At 37.7% G+C, this 21,810-nt stretch overlaps 1 protein-coding gene across 1 annotated transcript in view; it reads left to right on the forward strand.

Annotated features, from left to right (window-relative positions):
- COL28A1 (collagen type XXVIII alpha 1 chain) overlaps nt 1-21,810 on the forward strand; it is a 177,854-nt gene that overhangs the window by 78,905 nt on the left and 77,139 nt on the right. The window contains exons 19-25 of the mRNA XM_025380068.1: nt 5,392-5,463; nt 6,213-6,281; nt 9,009-9,080; nt 12,419-12,487; nt 13,409-13,477; nt 17,159-17,227; nt 17,321-17,389. Of these exons, the coding sequence (XP_025235853.1) occupies nt 5,392-5,463; nt 6,213-6,281; nt 9,009-9,080; nt 12,419-12,487; nt 13,409-13,477; nt 17,159-17,227; nt 17,321-17,389 (489 nt within the window). The remainder of the gene's footprint in view (nt 1-5,391; nt 5,464-6,212; nt 6,282-9,008; nt 9,081-12,418; nt 12,488-13,408; nt 13,478-17,158; nt 17,228-17,320; nt 17,390-21,810) is intronic.

A 21,810-nucleotide genomic window follows, 5' to 3' on the forward strand; every position in this document is an offset into this window, starting at 1 on the left:
TTGGTTTGCACTAAATCTACAAATTAAATAGTAAGTCTTTCATACCACAGAGTAAAGCTCTAACTTTTCAAGAAAATATTTGTAATTTTTTCCATAAATGTCTTGTACTTTTTTAGTTAAATTTATTTCCAGATACCTTGCAGAAATTTTTGTAATTGTGAATTTTTTTCTACGTCTTTTAACTAACTAGTATAGGTCTAGGTCTATAGGAGAAGGGTTTTTTTGTTGTTTGTTTTCTTTGTTTGTTTGTTTTGGCATGTTGATTTTGTATCCAGCCACCCTGTGAAATCTCTGTGGAATCTCTTGCTTTTTCAGTCTCTATGTACACAATCATATTGTCTGAAAATAAAGTTTTACCTATTCTTTTTTAGCTCTCCTTTTATTATTTTTTTGTCATTTTGTACTGCTAGGATCACTTGTACAATGTTTAAAAGAAATGACTTCAAAAGAAGTGCTTCTAAAATGTCACTTCTAAGTGTGACATTTGCTGAAAGTTTTTGATAGATACCCTTTATTAGGTTAAGGTAATTCCCTTCTTTTTTGGTTGTACCAAATGTTACTTATTAAATATAAATGATTACTGGATTTTATCAAATTAGCATCTACTAAGATAATTGTGTTGTTTTCCACTTTTAACTTCTTAATATGATACATTACAGTTACAGAGTTTTCACATGTCAAACCATCCTTGCATTCTTAAGATAAACTCAATTCATTATGTGTACTTTTTATGATGATCATTCAACTGACTAATCTTTTATTCAAGATTTTTCTTTTATTTTAATAACTATGTATTATCTAATTGGCATATAATAAATGCACATGTTTAAAGTATAAAATGCAATGTTTTGAGATATGTATATACCCTTGGAATCATCACTGCAATCAAGATGATAAGTATTTCTATAACCCTCAGAAGTTACCATCTGTCCTTCTATCCCTCTGTAACTTCTTGTATGTTCACTAATATGCTTTCCACAGATCTGCTTTCCAATTATCCACTAACCATTGACCTGTTTTTTGTCATCATAGATTAGTTTGCATTTTCTAGATTTTTATGGAATTATATACTTTATGATATTTTTCTGGCTTCTTTTAACTCAGCAAAATCATTTTAAGATCCATGTTGTAGCATATATATGAACAGTTCATTCCTCCATATTATGGAATACTATTGTATTATATGGATATGCCACAATTTGTTTATCCATTCACCTGTGGATAAAAATTTTGCTTTTTTCCAGATTTTGAATATTATAAATAAAGCTGTTATGAACATTTATATATGTATTTGTATGGACATTTGTTTTTATTTTTCTTGAGTAAACACCTAGAAGTGAAATGGCTAGGTCAGAAGGTAGGTATTCATTTAGCGTTCCAAGAAATTGCCAAATCAACTTCCAAAAAAAAAAAATCTTTGCTTATTATTTTTTCCGGTTACAGAATTAGAGTGTGCAGTTCCTTTATCTTCCTTTTAGTACTTTTAAGATGTTGTTCTATTGTCTTCTCTCTTGCATTGTTTCTGATGAGAAATCTGTTGTTATCCTTATATTTGTTTCTGTATGCAACATGTCTTTTTTCCTCTGGCTGCTTTTGAGATTTTCTCTACATCACTGGTTTTGAGTGGTGTGATTATAATGTCCCTTAGATATGTTTCTTGTGCTTGAAGTTAATTGATATTCTTGGTTACTGATATTCTTAGATCTATGGGTTATAGTTTTCAACAAATTTGGAAAATATTTGGCCAGTATTTCTTGAAATAGCACTTCCTCACCTGAGGAACTCCAGTTTTACTTATATTTGGATTTTATTCTTGTTTTGAGACAGAGTCTCACTCCCACCGAGGCTGAAGTGCAGTGGCATGCTCTTTACTCACTGCAACCTCTGCCTCCTGGATTCAAGTGATCCTATGCCTCAGCTTCCCACATAGCTGGGATTACAGGCATGCACCACTACTCCTGGCTAATTTTTGTATTTTTTAGTAGAGATGGGTTTTAATAATGTTGGCCAGGCTATTATTTGGATGTTTCAGGTTATTTCACAGTTCACTGGTGCTCTGCTCATTCTTTTTCAGTCTCTTTTCTCTCTGTGTTTAATTTAGGATAGCTTTTATTGCTACATGTTTTAGTTCATTAATCTTTTCTTCCATGACACTAATAAGCTTTTAATTCTGTCCAGTGTTTTTTTATCTCATACATTGTAATTTTGAAATCTAAAATTTTAATTTGTATCCTTCATATATCTTCCATGTCTCTATTTAACATGGTTTAAATTTCCTCTGGTTTCTTGACTGTATGGAATATAGTGATAATAACTTTTAATGTTCTTACCTACTAATTCTAATGCTGGTTTTATTTCTGGGCAAGTTTCAATGGGGTTGATTTTTCTCAACACAAAGTGCTATATTTTTCAGCCTTTTTGAATGCCTATTTTTAAATTAAATATTATTATTAATATTAATATTTTTAAAGATGGGGTCTTGCTATGTTGCCCAGGCTTGCTTTGAATTCTTGGGCTCAAGCTGTCTTCTTGCCTTAGCCTCCTGAGTAGTTGCGATTACAGGCATGTACCACTATGCCTGGCTGAGTAGTTTTTTATTGAATGCCCAACATTGTGAATTTTATCTTTTTGCATGTTGGATATTTTTGTATTCCTCTAATTTGAGCTTTGTTCTTGAATATTTTGTAGTTACTTGAAAACAGATTGACCCAGTTTGGTCTTGCATTTAAGTTTTATTAGGTAAGACTACAACAACATTTAGTCTAGGGTTAATTTTTCCCAGCTGTTGAGGTGAGACCCTTTTTAGAACTCCAATTTATGCCCTCAGAATTGTGAGGTTTTATTTCTTGAAAGTAGAAATAGCAGTATTCCTGGTTCAAAGTCAGTTCTCTCTAATCTTTTAAGTTGGTTGTTTTCCTGGCCTTGGGTAGTTTCTTCATACACATGTACTGAACAGTACCCAACTGAATACTCAAAGTGGATACTCAGCAGATACTGATAGTTTTCTCTGTGTAACTCCTTCTGGTAGTCTACTCTGTGAACTTTTGATACCTTGGCTCATCCAGATACATGTTTGTCTCCTTAGAGAGATGCCTGAACTTTCCCTGGTTTCTCAATCCCTGCATTATGACTTGGAAACTTATACAGGCACTGGGGGAAATTAAAGCATTTGATTGGAAGCTTAAATTGCACTATATCTCATAGGGAGACTGGTCTATAATTTTGTTTTCTTGTCTTGCCATTGTATAATTTTTTTGAAAAGGCTTTATAAGCCTCATAAAATAAATTAGGTAGACTTCCCTCTTTTTCTATTTTTTTTTTTTTAGAACTGTTTATATAAGATAGGGAATAACTGTTCTTCAAAAGTTTAGAAGTTTGGTTGGTAAGTCTTGCTGTAAAACCAACTAAGCTTGTGATCTTGGAGGGAGACAAAGTAGAGACTTTTAATCACTGACTCAATTTATTTAATAGTATTGGTTTATCTAGCTTGTTCATTTCTTTTTACAGCATTTATATAATTCATATTTTTCTCAAAGATTATTGTTTTTCAATACATTTTAAAAAATTTATCACCAATTTTCTATGACTTAAAAAAATTTTACTGTATTTATAGTTATATCTTTCTTTTTTAATATTGTTTATTGGTGTCTTTAAAAAAAACCTAATCATTCCTATTAGAAATGTATTCACTTTTATTTGTTTTTAAAAAGGCATTACCAGCCAGGCATGGTGGCTCACGCTTGTAATCCCAGCACTTTGGGAGGCTGAGGCAGGCAGATCACCTGAGGTCAGGAGTTCGAGAACAGCCTGACCAACATGGAGAAACCCCGTCTCTACTAAAAATACAAAATTAGCCAGGTGTGATGACACATGCGTGTAATCCCAGCTACTTGGGAGGCTAAGGCAGGAGAATCACTTGAACCCGGGAGGCGGAGGTGGTAGTGAGCCGAGATCGCACCATTGAACTCCAGCCTGGGGAACAAGAGTGAAACTCCATCTCAAACAAATGAAAAAAAAAGGGCATTACCTTTTAGTTTTATGAATCTTCTCACTTTTTGTTTTCAAGTTTATTATTTTCTTCTCTCATCGTTATCATTCCATCTACTTAGTGTTAGATTTACGGTGCTTTTTTCCACTGGCTTGTTTAGGTTAGTTGAAGTTACTTCCAATTATTTTCCATTTTGTTGCTATTAATAAATGCCATAAAGATACTTTAAACTGTTTGAAAGTAGCATATTTTTTCCTGAACATTTTAGAGGATTTATTACTAATCATAAATTAACTTGAAAGCAAGTGGAATTACTGAATATTAGAGCTGGAAGTGGTATTAGGGCACAAATTTGTTATTTCACTTTTATATTAGTTTTCTAGAGCTGACATAAGAAAGTACTAGGAACTGAGTGGCTTAATACAACAGAAATTTATTGTCTCACAGTCCTAGAGGCTAGAAGTCCAAAATCAGTCTGCAGGGCTATGCTTCCTCCAAAACCTGTAAGGGAGAATGCTTCCTGGTCTCGTCTTAGCTTCTGGGGGTGCCTGTCAATCCTTGGCATGCCTTGCCTAGCAGATGCTCACTCTAGTCTTTGCCTCTCTTGTCACATGGTGCTCTCCCTATGTGTCTGTCTTCAGGAGGCATTTTCCTCTTCTTATAATACCCATTGTATTAGTCCATTCTGTCATTGCTTTAAATAACTACCTGAGACTAGGTAATTTATAAAGAAAATAGGTTTAGTTGACTTACAGTTCTGCAGGCTGCACAGGAAACATGATACTGGCATCTGCTTGGCTTTTGGGAGGCCTCAGGAAACTTGCAATCCTAGCAGAAGGTGAAGGGGAAGCAGGTACATCTTCCCATGGAGCAGCAGGAGAGTGAGAGAGTGAAGGGGGGCGTACTACACACACATTTTTAAACAACCAGATCTCATGAGAACTCTATTATGAGAACGGCAAGGGGAAGGTCAAACCCCATAACTCGATCACCTCCTACCAGGCCCCTCCTCCAACACTTGGAATTACAATTCGGATAAGATTTGAGTGGGGACACAGAGCCAAATTATATCATCTATTATACTGAATTAGGGCCTCCTGTAATGACTTCATCTTAACTTGATTAAATCTGCAAAGACCGTGTTTCCAATTAAGGTTACATTCACAGGTACAAAGAGTTAGGATGTCAACATATCTTTTTGGGGTCACAATTCAGCCCATAAAAATTGAATCAAAAACTAAGGCTTAGGGATGTTAAGTAACTTCCAAAGATCAAATGGTTTAGTATTAATTACTAATCAGATTTCACGGAGGCTTTTCTCAGACACTAAAATACATCCAATTGCAAGTCCCTCAGATGGAGGTATGAACTTTTGGGAAATAAAATATTTGTTCATCCACCAGGGGGAGCCAGGCTCAGTAGGGCTCCCAGGACAACCAGGAGTACCAGGAGAAGATGGAGCTGCTGGGAAGAAGGTAAGCCCAAGCTTTTCATATTACTGGAGTAGGAACTATTAAACCAAACTGATATCTTGGTCCCGCAGGAGTGCAAATCAAGCCATCCAGGACAAACTTAGTCTCTTTAAGAAAAAATATCTCACAATCCCAAATGTTCCTTTTCAGTTATCCCTGAGAGAAGGAGGGGCCTACTCAAAGGCTGAGATAGTGTCTCACATCCTCTGCCTTCTCTCTGGTGTTTTGGTTATGGCCTAGTTTCTTCAGGATTTCTAGAAAGCACATTAATTTAAACTTAAGAGAAAGCCACTCCCCCCACCCCCCGCCAAGAGGAGAGTCTGTGAATGCATTCAGGAAATAAGGCCGTTGTAAAGATTTCCTGAAGTATTTTGAGTTGACATTTGAAATACTCATTTTTCAATAAAAGTAGCAAAAAACAGCAGGTGGAAAGGCTGAAGGTCTTCCCTGTTTTTTAAAAAATCTACCAAATGCGAATGAAGAGCCAAAGGAAAATGAGCTTATTACTTTGGAAATTGGCTGAGAAATTACTTTTTCATGATACTCCAGCTGCTCTGAGTTAAACTGGAGTTTGATGTTACTTTATTTCAAGTTTATAAACTTCCAAATTGATTGTGAGACTAGAGTGAAGGTATGGTGTGTTTTGGAGAGTCTCAGCTGAATCCACTGGTGATAAAAGGAGACAAGGTGGGATGATACATACAGTCTGTCTACTGGAGGGTCACCTAAGACATCAGTGTCATTTTCTCCAGGGAGAAGCGGGGCTTCCAGGAGCAAGAGGCCCAGAGGGACCACCTGGAAAAGGACAGCCTGGCCCCAAGGTATGGAAATGACAGTGTTGGAGGAAGCAGCCTGTGTTCTGGTCCTCATACTGAGGAGCCAACTTAGAAGAAATTTGATTGTTATTCTTACTATGTCAAATGTGTTTATATCTGGCTTAAAAGTATGAATACTATCTTGCAAGATTTTGGAAGACAGCAAGCATAAATGATTCATTTTTATTTTCCTAACATCTATTGTAAGACCCAGCATAGAGAGGAGTTCAACACACGTTTTCTCAATAAATGGTCAGATTGACATTTAAAAAATACATAGGAAGGAAAAGAAGCCTTGAAATACATCATTGAGATTTGACAGTCTATAAATTTTCTTTATTTATAAAATCTCACGCAATAATAAGAAATATCACTTTATTAAATGGCCATTTCACTTCACAACTTGGCATAAATTTATTTTAAACTCTGTAGAAATGCTAGTTGAATAACATTTTTATATATTAAGATGAGGCTATATAAATTCATCAATAGGATAAGACCACTAGTGACATAACCTATAGCCTCTAAGGTTCCAGGTCTTCCTGCAATTTTTTTTTTTTGTTTTTTTTGAGATGGAGTCTCACTCTGTTGCCCAGGCTGGAGTGCAGTGGCACGATCTCGGCTTACTGCAACCTCTGCCTCCCAGGTTCAAGCGATTCTCCTGCCTCAGCCTCCTGAGCAGCTGGGACTACAGGCATATGCCACCACACCCAGCTAATTTTTGTATTTTTAGTAGAGATGGGGTTTCACCCTATTGGCCAGGCTGGTCTGGAACTCCTGACCTCACGATCCTCCTGCCTCAGCCTCCCGAAGTGCTGGGATTATGGGTATGAGCCACTGCACCTGGCCTTCTTTCTATTTTTATGTGCAGTTATCAATTTCCATGTAAAGATTCTTATGGATTATATACAAGTCAAGTAAAAATAAAATTTGTATATATATTAGTGTTCTATTCATAATTCTACTAAAATAGTAATTGATGTCTTGTGAACATACTCACTAAAATTGAATCTTTAATCTTAAATGTGAAGATATGAAATTTAAATATATTTGTAGGCTTTTAAACATTTTCATTTATTGATTTGCCAGTCTCAGGGATCCTTTTTGGGTGAGGTGGAGGGGATAACATCATCATGCAAAATACACTGTTAGAAATGCCGATCTGCTAACATTCAGGAGAACTGTTGTTTTTAGGATGTGCTTTTGGAAAATAGTCGCTTGGAGTTAATAACTGAATCCATGAGAGTGAACAATGTCTCTAAGGAAGGGAGTTGAGGTTTAAGCCCCACATTGTGAGGTAGCTGGAGAACGAGCACTCAACAGAATAAGCAGAGTGGTAGCATGTTAGGGATACCGAGGAGAAAGGATTTCAAGATGAAAGCAATGGGTGGTATCAGATGCCACCAATAAAGCAAGGAGACTGTGCATTGGAAAGAGAGGCTACTGGATTTGTGGCTTGAGGTGACTTGTGGCTTATGGAAGGCTATTGGAGAAGAGTTGTAGGAACATGCTACATAGCCCAGGTATACCATGGTTCAGTGTTGGCGATTTATTACATGTAATTGGGTTCCTGCTGTTCATTTCTGGGGTGATTTAGGTCAATAACCTAAATTAGTGGTAGTGGAGGGAAGAAAATAAATAGTTGTGGTTGAATTGTCTCTACTGGTAAGTGATAATGATATAAGATAATTAGACATTCAACTTTGTTTTTTTTTTTTAAACACTGGTGTCACTGCTTTCCATTAGTGTGGACCATGGAAACCTCTGTGGATTCTACAGGAGGTCACCTCTTCTTAGTAAAGTGCCTACTTTGCTGATGACCTTAGTATAGTCCAGTGATTCTCAAAGTGTGGTCCCTTGAACCAGCAGCATCAGCATCACCTGGGAATATTAAAAATGCAAATACTTGGATCTCAGTGCAGAAGTACGAAATCAGAAACTCTGGGTGGAGGGCCCAGCAATCTGTGTTCTAACAAGCCCTCCAGGTGATTCTGTTGCTCAACCTTAAAAATCATGGTATAGTCATTTATATTATAAATGTTTAAATAGCCTCAGCGCAGACCATGAGGAATTTTTCATTTGTTGAGCTATGTGCATCCCTGGATATGGTGCCTTGCAGTTGAACCCTAGTTGAAAGATAGTTTTGAAGGTAAAGGAATTCTTTTGGGGGAGCACAGTTTTACACAATCATGCTGGAGAACAGCCAGCAGTCAGTTCCTAGCTCTGCCCCAGGTTAATGCTAAAGCATCTTCCTGCCAATAAAACTCTTGGTCTCTTTTGGGGGAAAGAATTAGACTCCCCAGTGAGGAAGAAATAGGGCTGTGATTTTTAAAATGTCTCATTTCATGTTTTAAACCTGAAATAGAAAAATTGAAAAACAGCATGAAAAAGCATAGATAGTTCTCATTTCTGAAACTGTGAATGTCTCAGAACCACCTGTTAGTAGACCAAGGGTGCAAAGGAACTATAAATTCAAATAAAAGTTCCAAAAGAAAGATACAAAACTTCGATTTTTGAAAAACAGCAAATCACATTGAATAAATGGTAAAGGCTGAACAATCTGAAGTCATCTGATCTCCTCAAGAACATTGACGAATCCTGTGCAACTGAGCTGTGCTCAGGGCACACCACTTTAAAATTGGTATTAGGTGATAATCTGGCTCCGCTATGGTCCTTACTAGGTTAGGGGAGGTTGCTAATACAATATTTATATTTTTATAATTATTTTATTAGGGTGATGAAGGCAAGAAAGGGAGCAAAGGAAATCAAGGACAGAGGGGACTTCCAGGGCCCGAAGGACCAAAGGTATGTTTCTTGTATTCTGACTTATGCTTTGAGGAGTTTGTATTTGTGTCTGGTTTCAATAGAGTATTAGATTTCCACTGAAAATTGGATTCTTTGTTTCCTTCCCAACAAATACAAAAGAAAAACCCCAAAATAAAAAACCATAGAAAACATACTATTCCCAGACTACAAAGAATGGAATAGATTGCATAAAATATGTAATACTCATAGAAATACATATGTTTCTAATTTGTCTGTCAGTCCTCTCTAGTAACAACCAAATACTCAGAAGTTGGGATATAATTGGGACCATAGGAGATATCAGTTCTTCATAATCTTGCTTTGCTAAACAACCCAAAAGCCTGAGACTGACAGGCAGCACAGTGATGATGAAGGCTTTTCTTCAGAAGGCTGATTGCCTCCTGCTGTGCCGTGACCCTTTTGGAGCCAGTCACTTCAATTATAGAAAGAAGATAATGATATGTTCTATTTCACGGGGTTGTTGTGAAGACTAAAAGTTAATAAAGCACTTAGCACATTTCCTGGTATATAGTAAGTGTTGAATACATCGAATTATTTGGAGAAAAAAATCAATATGGTGAAATGGGAAGCAGGGGATCTGTGTCCTGGTAAATTCACTTCTGCTGACGAAGAAGTGAAGGGGATTGTGAGGCGAGCAATTAAGTATGTGTCCTGACTAAGCCTCAGAGACCCACCATTAAGGTCATTTGAATGTGTCAGGAAACAGAAACCACAAACCTAAGAGAATTCATATGTCTAGGAAGATACTAATTGTAAGAAAGAGACAAGGAGTATGTTTTAGGAACAGATGATTAAAAAGCACATTTAAAAAAAATGGTGCTGACTAGATCAGATCAGATACAAAACAAAACGTCACTTGTACACCAGTGACTCTTAAACTTTGGTCTCCGTTCAGTGTCCATCGGTATCACCTGGGGATGATTACAAATCCAGATTTTTTGTTACCATCCTCAGCTATCTGGATTCAGCAGGTGAGTGGGCCCAGGAATCTGTGCTTCTCAAGTAAATGCCCCGTGCTGCAGGGAGTTCAAGAAGCACATTATGAAAAGTGCCACTAAGAAACAAATGTGTTGTATTAGTATTAATAACAAATTAGTCTTTATGTCCTACTCTATTTCAAAGTGAACATTTTTCTGTGTTTTGAAATAAAGCTGTTTTTAAAGATGAAGGTGAAGAATTGCCATATGTTAAGGCATAATCACCCCTTAGTACAGGGTATTTAAAATAATTGCATACTTTCCATGATACTTTTCATATTATAAAAGTAATTGGCCTCTTTTTTTAAAAAAAAAAGATAACAAATTAAATCTAGAGACATAATTTTGCTTTTCCTTTGGTTTCAGTGAAGGACTTTAATAGGTTCATGTTCTGTGCCTTTGTCAAAGGCAAAGGGGTTTTATGTGTTTCCGAATTCTTGTCGTGTCCTATGCCATTGCCTTCCAGGTTTGGATTTAAGGACTGGCACATACATGCCGTAGCATGAATTGGGTCTCGGTGGGCCAGTGTGCTCAGCTTGTTGGTTGTATTGTCTAATCAATACAGCGGGAGGCGTCAGCTCTGCAGACGAACACAGCCCGGGGCAGGAGTCATCACTAGTGAATCTGACTGATGGAGTCCCTGCTGGAGGAAGCAGGATGACTGAATAGGAAGCTCATGTGATTGAATTTTCAGAGGACGTGAGTCAGGCAGACGCAGGATTAGTCAGCAGTCTGAGAACCTAGAGGGTCATGTTTAGACATAGCATAGAAATAGCTCATTCTCCACGACTCATCTCCACAGTGTTTTGTTTGTTTGTTTTGGTAAAGGTCCAAATAGTAAATATTTTAGGTCCTGTGGCCCAAGAGGCAAAATGGAAGATATTATGTAGTTACTTGTATAATGACCACTTGAAAATGTGAAAGCTGTTCATAGCTCAAGGCTGTACAAACAAGTGGGTGGGCGGATTTGGCCCACCTACTGTAGAGAAGTAGTTTTCAAACTGTTTTGATTATAAACCCCTCCAGTAAAATTTTGATCACATGCCACAGATTTTTAATTTTTTAATTGTAATTTTTATTAATAAGCTATCATACTAATATGTTATGAATTTATATAAACAATTGAAATTTTAATAGATGAGATAAAAACATAGAGACAAGTTGTAATATTTTCTTATATCCCAGTGGATCATTTGGAACACCTTGTGGTGTGCATTGACAATTGCTCTGGAATAGTGTTTTTACCAGGGGTGCTTCATGAAAATTCATAATCCTGGGCACCGACCTCTAGATCTGTTGAATCAGAATCTCTGGAGTTTGAACCCAGAACTGTGCATTACCAAACTTTCCTGATAATTCCTTTGCTATCTGAAATTTGAGAATCACTTGTCTAGATCCAGATGGAACCGAAGAATTACCTGTTGCTCCAGATTGAGTCTTTGAGACTGTAAATATTAGACATCTCCCCCCCCAAATGTTTACAATTTTCTATTAAAAATGTCATTTTTAAAAATCATAGGGGTTCTTTTTTTTTGTTTTCTTTTTTTTTTTTTTTTTTTTTTGAGACAGTGATTTTCTGTTGCTCAGGCTGGAGTGCAGTGGTGCGATCTCAGCTCACTGCAACCTTGAGTGATCTTCCTGCCTCAGCCTCTTGAGTAGCTAGGATTACAGGCACACACCACTATGTCCAGCTAATTTCAGCTATTTTTTTTTTTTTTTTTTTTGTATTTTTAGTAGCGATGGGGTTTTGTCATGTTGGCCAGGCTGGCTTCAAAACTCCTTACCTCAAGTGATCCCCCGACCTCGGCCTCCCAAAGTGTTGGGATTACAGGTGTGAGCCACCACACCCAGCCCATAGGGGTTCTACTTCTTAAAAAGGATGTGAGATAACATAGAATGGAAGACTAATACCTTTGGTCATTAAAATAAAACAACAAAGAAAAAAGTTATAACCTAGAAGTACACCCTAAAACATTTGCTGAAGATAATTGCTATATTGAAAAAAAAAATTCTCTCCGAGCTTCCCAGCATACAACACAAAAGGGAAGCACCATGAATTGCATAATTTTTATTAGCTAATAAAAGGATGCACAAGAGATAAAATTTTCCTAACATTCAGTTATTAATTGAACATAGTTATTTAAAAGCACTGAAATCTTACTGGTCAATAACTTTAGCAGTGGTTTACAAAGGATGCTCAAATTATTTTCACATTGGTCTTTGAAACAGACAGAGGTCATAATATAATTTAAAAATCTGCAGACATTTCTATACGTTTATTATTGTCTCTATATGTGGTTTCTCTGCTTGAAATGTAGTGAACATTTTGCTCTTTTTAAGGGTGAACCGGGCATTATGGGCCCTTTTGGAATGCCTGGAACATCAATTCCCGGACCACCTGGGCCAAAGGTATATATTCCTGGGAATTATTTTCTTTTTCTTGACCCTTTGGCAGTTGGAGAAAAAAAATCATGATATCAGTGAACTAGAATTTTAGTTTTGGAAGAGCCTTAGAAATGACTCAGTTTAACTCTGAAACTTCACAGATAAGCAAACTACAGCCAGCAGCAGAGTTAGGACTAGAAACCAGATTTGTGCTCCTGGTCCCAAGCTTGTCACTTTCCCCTTCATTACGTCTTCCAAACCCTAACCTCCAGTACAGGCAAGAATTTAGAACATATATTCAGAAGAATCTACCAGGATTTGTAATTGAAGAGTTTAGCAGAAGATATATCCACTCAGGTTGGTTGGTTTTGCTTTTTGAAACAGAGTCTCACTTAGTTCCCCAGGTTGGAGTGTAGTGGTGCAATCTTGGCTCACTGCAACCTCCACTTCCTGGGCTCAAGTGATTCTCCTGCCTCAGCCCCCCAAATAGCTGGGATTACAGATATGCCACCATGCCTGGCTAATTTTTGTACTTTTAGTAGAGATGGGGTTTTGCCATGTTGGCTAGGCTGGTCTCGAACTCCTGGATTCAAGTGACCCGCCTGCCTTGGCCTCCCAAAGTGTTGGAATTATAGGTGTGAGCCACTGAGCCTGGCCTTCACTCAGTTTTAAGAGCATTCCCAGCCAATCTTAAAGTCTAAATATTTGAGTCTGAACTGCCACATATTATTTCAATGAACTTTCTCCTAACAACAGTAATAGTCTTTGCTGACAGGTGTTATTTACTTAGGATTTGAAATTCCCCTCAAATATTAAATATACTCTCTCAAGGTCTGAGATGGACAGATTAAACTCTTTACAGAGTGGCCAATGCTTTTTTTTGCTATGTGTGCTTGTGATTTCTTGCACAACTGTAGCCTGTGAAATGTCATTTGAAATGTACAGGGAGATAGAGGAGGACCTGGGATACCTGGATTTAAAGGAGAACCCGGACTTTCTATTCGAGGACCAAAGGTATGCTTTATTCATGTTCTTTTTGTTTTTCTGTATCTGAAGTAAACAAAGCTAGATTTAATCCATAAGTTGATTTTTCAACTTGCAAAGTTTCTACATTGATGAACTAAAATGTAAGAATATAGCTATCCCCTTTTATTAAAAAAAGCAAGCAATCACATAGTTTATTTTTCATACTTGTGGGGAAAAGTAGCTTTTATGGTTAAATTTTTGCTGATTAGACAATTGTTTGAAAATGCTCTTTTGCACTGGCTGTGATACAAGGGATTAAATGGCCTCTGGCCTCTTCATTTACGTATTAATTGCCGAAGTATCTGTTCTGCAAAACATTGTCCAAAAAAACGTGTGCTTGGAAGCTTCACTGAATAAAAATTTCCTGCTTTGATTATTTATCCTTTTGAGTTATTTCAAAGGGAAATATAAATAATAAGAAACCAGGTTTCTGTAATCATATCTGGTTTTTAATGGCAACAAAACACCATTTTCCCTCCTCACACTATACCCAGCACCACAGCAAAATTTAGCATTTATAACATTCCTAGGTGTCAACCAGGATCTCTGTTTGTGAGGACAAGCTTCAGGGCCCCATCATTAGCACTTTTAAAATCAACAGCATGTTGTTACGTAGCTTTGAAACTTGCTTATATTCTCCCATATTAAGTTGTCTTATCTAGATAAAAGGGTTCAAGTACTAAACTGATGACCTTCAAAGTTAAAAGAAGAAAACATGGAGTCATTTTTTAAATAAAATATGATGCAAAACTTGTTGTATAAATCTGACATAAATTGTAGTGGTTCTTGTTAAAAGCAAAGGCAGAACCTTGAGCCTCCCCTGTTCTTACTGCTTTAATAGTCATCCCTGCTAGAGTGACAGTTGCCCTAGTTTGCCCAGGATTGAAGGGGGTCCTGGAACACATGACTTTCAGGGCTAAAACTGGGAAAATCTTGGGCAAACTTGGACGAATTGTTCATCTACTTCCCCCAGATCCCAAGGTAACCCAAACTATGTAGACCACTCTCTTTAGAAACACAAGCTATATAGACAGCTCATAGAGACAATAGCAAATTTTCTAATGTGAAAACTACAGATATGACCTTGATTAGTTATATTTCCATGACAATTCTGATAGATTGAAGCTATGTATTCACAATCTATGATTTATACATCTCTCTCTACTTATCCTTCTATTTGCAATAGGAATACAATCCAATTAAATGTGCTGCTAGAGTTTATAGGCCCCACCTGTTTTCTGCTGCTGATTATTAGGCATTATAGGTGATGGTACTTAAAGATATTTGCCTCTTCACCCAAGCCTTTTGCTACTCTCCTGGACTCTAATGATACTCTCTCTGTCGTTCTTCCCTAGTTCATTAGTTTTTCAGTTTTTGGAGGGTCATACACGACTTTGAATGTCTGATGGAAATTTTAGCACATTAATTTCATTTTGTGTAATACTTCAGGGGTCTCCCAGATGCCCCCTAAAGCTGATTTCAAAATACTAGGTTTCCATTTTTGCCCTAATTTCTAATGAATGAGAGAAACACTTTGAAGTAAATAACTCTTTAGGACATTTCCTTGAATCCAGTGCAGAAAAGCCAAGTGGCAACATTCCATCTATAAAAATATGGTAAGGAGTCCAAAATAAAAACCTGCTCCTCCTCTTGCTCCTTGATATTTCCTATTAATAACAGAAGTAACAAGCTATCTGAGATTTTTGCAGGAGCGAGGACAAAGATCTCTATGAAAAGGATGTTTGTAAACTGTGAGTGTTTTAATGGTTTTCCCCTCCACTGTGGTTGTCAGACTTTAAACAAGAGCAGCTGCTGATAATTTGTTGTAAGTTTGGACCGTAGAAAGAAAAACTGAAAAGTAAATTTTGATTCCAATTTTCTTTTCCTTTTAACTCAACCAGGGATCCGTTACTGCTTTATTTTGTTGTTGGGCCTCTCCTTGTGTAAACATGGAGATAAGTGGAAAACTTATTTTGGGACAAGTTTCATATGAGAATGTTTAGAGCTTCAACCTTAAATGTAATTGGAATAGCATAAAAAATTGGTTCTGAGAAGTGACAAGTTCCCTGTAGTTGGAATACACCAAAATGTACCATCCTGAAGACTATGGGCTTCCTTTCTCTCATTCAACTTTAAAAAATCACCTTGAGTTTTTGTTGATAATGAATTGTATGTTAAATTTTTGTAAGTGGCCACATATTTCCTAAAGATAATCATTCTTAAGAAGGTTAGCCACATAAAACAGCCTTTTAGATTTAATAGGAAATAACAGCTGTTGCATTTATGGTCTTTAAAATAAAGTTTCTGATTGCTTAAAGAGTATGTAAAATTTTTTCCCCTGTTCTCAATCAATTACTCATTTACTGGGGTATAGTTGAGAATAGTTTTTGGGAGTTGGACTTTGGGCACTATTTTCACTTGGAATAATGGTAATTTGATCTCCGAGTTTGCTTGCATATAAGGAAAGTTCTTAAGAGTCCTGATACTTACTTTCTCCATTCTTGGAAAACAAAGGTCTGCCTGTTGTTAGAGTTTCCTCCCAATATAAAGAAAAACCATAAATATTTTAAAACATGAGTAGCTCTTTATCAAAACAAGGACTGCATATTGACAAGGGCTGTTGTAAGCATTATCAACCAGTAACAGATAGGTGGAATGTGTTGTAAAAAGAAGTATTACAGGTTTTAAATATAAGCGTAATGGACTTGCAGGTAATCTTTTTTTTTTTTTTTTTTTTGAGACAGAGTCTCGCTCTGTCGCGCAGGCTAGAGCACAGTGGCACAATCTCTGCTCACTGCAGCCTCAGCCTCCCGGGTTCAAGCGATTCTCCTGCCTCAGTCTCCCAAGTAGCTAGGATTACAGGCGCCCCGCCACCAAGCCCAGCTAATTTTTGTATTTTTAGTAGAGACGGGGTTTCACCATGTTGGCCAGACTGATCTTGAACTCCTGACCTAGTGATCTGCCCGTCTCAGCTTCCCAAAGTGCTGGGGATTACAGGTGTGAGCCACTGCACCTGGTCACTTGTAGGTAATCTTCTAAAAGATCCTTCTTAATTTTTTTCTCTCCCCTCATTTTACTTTAGTCAGAAATCTTTCTGATTTCTGTTTGTGAGAGTTATAAGTCTTAGAAAACTCTGTTGTACAAAGGACAATAATCACCCCTCCCTGCTCTTTCTGTAGGAGACTAGGAGCTGCTACTAAAAGTTTTTGATGCCTAAGGTCATCACTGTAAAACAATATTTACAACTTTTTCCTAGGTCTCAAGATAGGAATCACAAACCCTGTCCCTTCATAACTTGTTTTAGAAAAATTAATATGTTTTTATTTTCATCTGGGTTTATTCCCTGTATAATTCAGTCTCCATTAATGAAGACAATAGATTTAACACAACAATAGGAAACTGTAGTTATTCCACACTCAAAATTTTGCTATGTATTCTTTTCTACTCTTCTCACATTGTACTTAATAAATTTTATTTTTTATATGTCTTCTTGATTTATGAGGCACTAAAACTTTGTAATTTTAAAAATTAAAATGTTAGCAATAAGTCATTTTCTAACTCCTGGGTTAGAAATCCACTGTTGGCGTATTGAGTTGATTTTATACTTAAGTTTAACCAGATGTTTTATAGTTGAGTCTCATGACATCACTGATGTTGGAATTTACCCAGGGTGTCCAAGGCCCTCGGGGACCAGTGGGTGCTCCAGGACTCAAAGGTGATGGCTATCCTGGTGTGCCTGTAAGTGGGACATTTTTTTCTTCCCTCCCTCCCTCCTTTTTGAGAGTTGCATACGACAAGGATGCTCACTCCTCCCTTACTATATCATCTCAGGGACCTCGTGGATTACCAGGACCCCCTGGGCCGATGGGTTTACGTGGAGTGGGAGACACTGGAGCAAAGGTAAGACTTTAAAGTAGGCAACATACTAGCTTCTAAGAGTGTGCCTATAGGTAGGTGACTTTGGTAAAGATAAAATTTTTTTATCAGCTAGAAGAATTGAGGTGTCTGAAATAATTAATAAGGTTATTTGCCCTTATCTATAGACTTCCCAGGGAACTAACCTGAACATGTAGACTAACTTTATGGTTTGGCTCCTCCTTCTCTGATAGCAACTCACGTTCCTTTGCTGCTTCCTCTCCTTATACCAAGATCAGAGTTCAAGTCAGAGATCTCCTCTCTCCTCTAGCCATATTCTTTCCCTAGGTACTCTCATCCAACCCCATGGCTTTAACCACTGTCCACACACTGATGGCTTCCAAATACCTATATTTTCTCCCTTAAGATATGGTTTCATGTATATAATTTCTTACCATGTATCCCCTCTTGGGCTTCTCACAAATATCTCTAATGTAAAATAACCCAAAATAAAATCCTTGATTTTTGCCCCATAACCCTGCAAATGGCTCTCCCAAGCTCAAGCCAGAAGGACTAAGCACCATGCTTTGTTCCTTCCTTTCCCTCTCGTTCCTCCACACCTAGTCCTTTGGTAAATCCTGTCAGTGCCACCACCAAAATATATCTCAACTCTGGCTCCTTTTTTCTTTCTGCTTCTGCCAGGCAGACTATGTCATCTCTTATGTGGGCTGTAAAAATAGCCTCTTCATTGGTCTTCTCTCTGTTCCACCTCTGTCCTCCAATAACTTAGCAGGAAGCGTGGTCTTCTAAAACCATAAATCAGAGTGTATACCATTCCTTCCTAGAAACACCTTGGTGGCTTCTCTTTCAGACTGTGAACACTTCCCATGGCCTTGAAGGCCCTTCATGCCCAGATCGCAGCTTCTGTCTTTTCTCCCCGGCTGCTACATTCAGCCAAAATGGCCTGCCCTACTTCAGCTCATTCCTGCATCAGGGACTTGCCAGGATGACTGATTGTTAAAAGCTTAGTTCAATTCTCACCTCCCCGACCACCCATAGAAAAAGCATTAGTATCCCAACCCCTCTGTATGTTTTCCATATAGCGTGTATCACTTTCTGAGATCATCTTGCTCATTTATTCCTCTGCATATTCCATGAGAGTAAAGGTTTTCCTGGAGGCAGGCTTTTTGCTTTGTTCCCTCCTAACTTCGTGTCACCAGAACTAGGTGTACCATTCAATAGGAGCTCTATAACCTGTTGAATGAATGGAAAATGAATAAATGATCAATATTACCCTAAAGGGAGAATTTTTCCTTTGAAATATATCTCCTTAGTTTTTTGAATGTTTCCAGGTCATTAGAGAGAAAAGATGTTGTATGTGCTTAATGCCAACTTCTCCTCTTGGTATTTGCCCCTGCCACAAAATTTAGAAGTGCCTCTTTGCCCTCTCCCAGGTAGAATAAAAGATTGGAGACCCATGGCACTAAATTTCATCTTTAAAAGGGAATCTTGATAGCTGCCTCATCTCTGCTTCTGGGGGTAATGTTGAGAGTCCAGTGAGGATGTATCTGGAAGTGCTGTGTACACTGTACAGAGAGGACAAACCCGAGGTGCTTCAATGAAGGATCTGGCTTGGTCTGACTGAGGACTACATCAGATCCTTGAATAAGCCTCAATAGTATCAATAAACTGCACCGAATTTGGGTACTGATGTATTCTTTTTTCTTTAAACCATAGCACCTGTCAAAATCCTAAAATAAAAAAAAGTAGAAAGAGAAATTCAATAGGTAAACCTCATATTTTATGTGGTCAGTGAAACAATGGTAAAAACTTGTATATTGAATATTTCTTTAGGGAAGTAGAAACTGATTTCTATGTAAAATAAGACATGAAATAAAATATGTTAAATATATATTGGAATGTGTGTATTCCAATAGAAACAGATGATCATTTACATTTTCACAGAGTAGATTATTATGAATTTTTTATATAACTAGACATGATGTTATATTCAATTATAGGATTATGTTAGTGCTTTACATTGAGCAATAATAATAAAGACAGGCACTTAGGCACAGATAAAGAACATTAAAAAATAACTAGCCAGGTGTGGTGGCTCATGCCTGTAATTCCAGCACTTTGGGAGGCTGAGGTGGGCAGATCACCTGAGGTCAGGAGTTTGAGACCAGCCTGGCCAACATGGTGAAACCCCATCTCTACTAAAAATACAAAAATTAGCTGGGTGTGGTGGTGCATGCCTATAATCCCAGCTGCTCAGGAGGCTGAGGCAGGAGAATTGCTTGAACCCAGAAGGCGGAGGTTGCAGTGAGCTGAGATCGCACCACTGTACTCCAGCCTGGGCAACAGAGTGAAACTCCATTTCAAAAAAAACAAAAAACATGAAAATACCCAATTTTTGTGAGTATTTCACTGTGTCAGATTATCTAAGATACAGACTAAAATATTTACTAAATGATTGCATACACCATTTTCCTCCAAAAGTCCCCTGTATTTGCCATCATCTACATTTTAGAGGGAAAAAGGTAAGAAACAAGGTGTTCAAAACTTCATCTTGCCTATTGTTTTTTGAAATGGCTAATATGCTGCCAGAAGATGTATCTTAAGTGAAACTCCCATTGTCTGTGTGAGCCCACATGGGAGGCTGAGTGGAAGCAGCAGTCCCCATGGTTTGCTTCCAGCTGCAGGCAGAACCCAGGCAGAAGAGCACTAGCTGGGACCTACCTGTCTGCCTGCCTCCCTCTCAGCTGCTTTTCCTTCCTTCCATTGCCTATTGTCTCCTCCCATGAAAATTGTGTTATTCAGAATTTCTCTAGCCCTAGAAGGAGATGTTAGGAGGGTGAGCTGGTCTTAGGATCAAGGGAACTTGGATCATAAAATAAAGAAAAGTCTAAAAGAAAATACTAGCTTTTAAATAACTTTAAAAATCATCTCTCCTTTTTTATAGAGGCCTCAAAATCTCTAAGTGGCCTTTTATTCTGAAGAAAACTTCAGGAAACACATACACATACACACACACCCCACACACAGACAGAGAGCACAGAGATAGATAGATAGATACAGAGAGAGAGAGAGAGAGAGAGTGTGTGAGAGAGAGAGATTCATAGAGAGAAACTGGCAAAGAAAGGAAGATAATTCCAGTTAACTTTGCCCTTCTTGCTTGGTAAAGTGCGGGACATTCTGAAAATACGAAAAATTGTCCATGGCAGCAGAAGCACAGGACCCAAATGTGTGCAAAATTTCTCCCCCTTTGAATTAAAGTGACAGAGAAATTGTATATATGTGTGTGTGGTAGTATAGCCATATGGATCCTGATATGTTTTTCATTTAAGCTTTGTGTAGTCGCCTTAAAATTGTGGCCTTAAGGCATTAACTTACAAAACAAATGTGTTTTGAAATGAGGAAACCATTAAGGTTGACGATGAATTTATGGTGGGTTTTGGTGCTGTTTAGTTAAGGTCACATGTGTTTAACATATGACACAGACATTAAACTCAAAGCTTCTGTGTTTGAAAGCATATGAAAAGCAGTCCCTGACATCTAGCACCCTTGTGGTTCCCCATAGCTTTTTTCCAAGTGGAAAAATTCCCTACAACATCAGTGATTATTGTCCTTCTAGATACAATTACCTTGAATTTAATTCAAATTTGGCATGACCTTCTGAGATATTTCCAAAATTATTGTAAAAACTATACCTTTGAAGGAGAGAGGAGATCCAGATTTTAAACTCACCTTTGAAACATGCTGGGAAAGGAACTGATCATTTGGTTTCTTGCCAAGTGAGAAGTGCTCATCCAGTGTCCTCACTCCTGGATCCAATCTCCTGGCTTGTTGATGGGGAAGCCAAGCTCCAAGCCCCACCCATCACTGCCTGCTTTTCTTCACTGGAGCCTTGGATATTAAGAGCACTTCTTGTGATCTGGGGACAAACATGCCATACAACTCATTTCTCTTTGAGAAGCTGCAGATAACTCTGCTCCTGTGTTTTCACCCCACAAAGCTTTGTAAGGTACATGTAGCCTAAGAGCTGATTTCCTGATGTCCCTGAGTATGAGTTTATTTCTGGCCTCATAGAAAAGGAATATAAGACGTGGCTCTCCTGAGTTCCCTAAGGGCAGGTATAGCCTACCATGCCCCTCTCTTAGCTTTTTTCAGACCCTCTCAGGGAGCTGGATCATCACAGAAAAAGCTATGATCCTCTCCAAAACCTTGGAGTGGTTGAACTCAGCCTAATCTTTGCACAGAGGAGATCTAACCTGGATTTGGGGTTAGGAACTCTTAACCTCAAGTTGTTGGCATAAGTCTGTTGGCAGAAAAGACTTATTGGATTGTTGTTGTTATTACAGGTATAATTACTATTAGTATTATAATGATTATGTATTACCTAAATATTTCCAGAATATTATGACATTTTAAACAGTACCCCTGTTTTATAGATGAAGAAATGA

This window comes from Theropithecus gelada, chromosome 3 (assembly GCF_003255815.1).
Source record: "Theropithecus gelada isolate Dixy chromosome 3, Tgel_1.0, whole genome shotgun sequence".
Classification (NCBI taxonomy): Eukaryota; Metazoa; Chordata; class Mammalia; order Primates; family Cercopithecidae; genus Theropithecus; species Theropithecus gelada.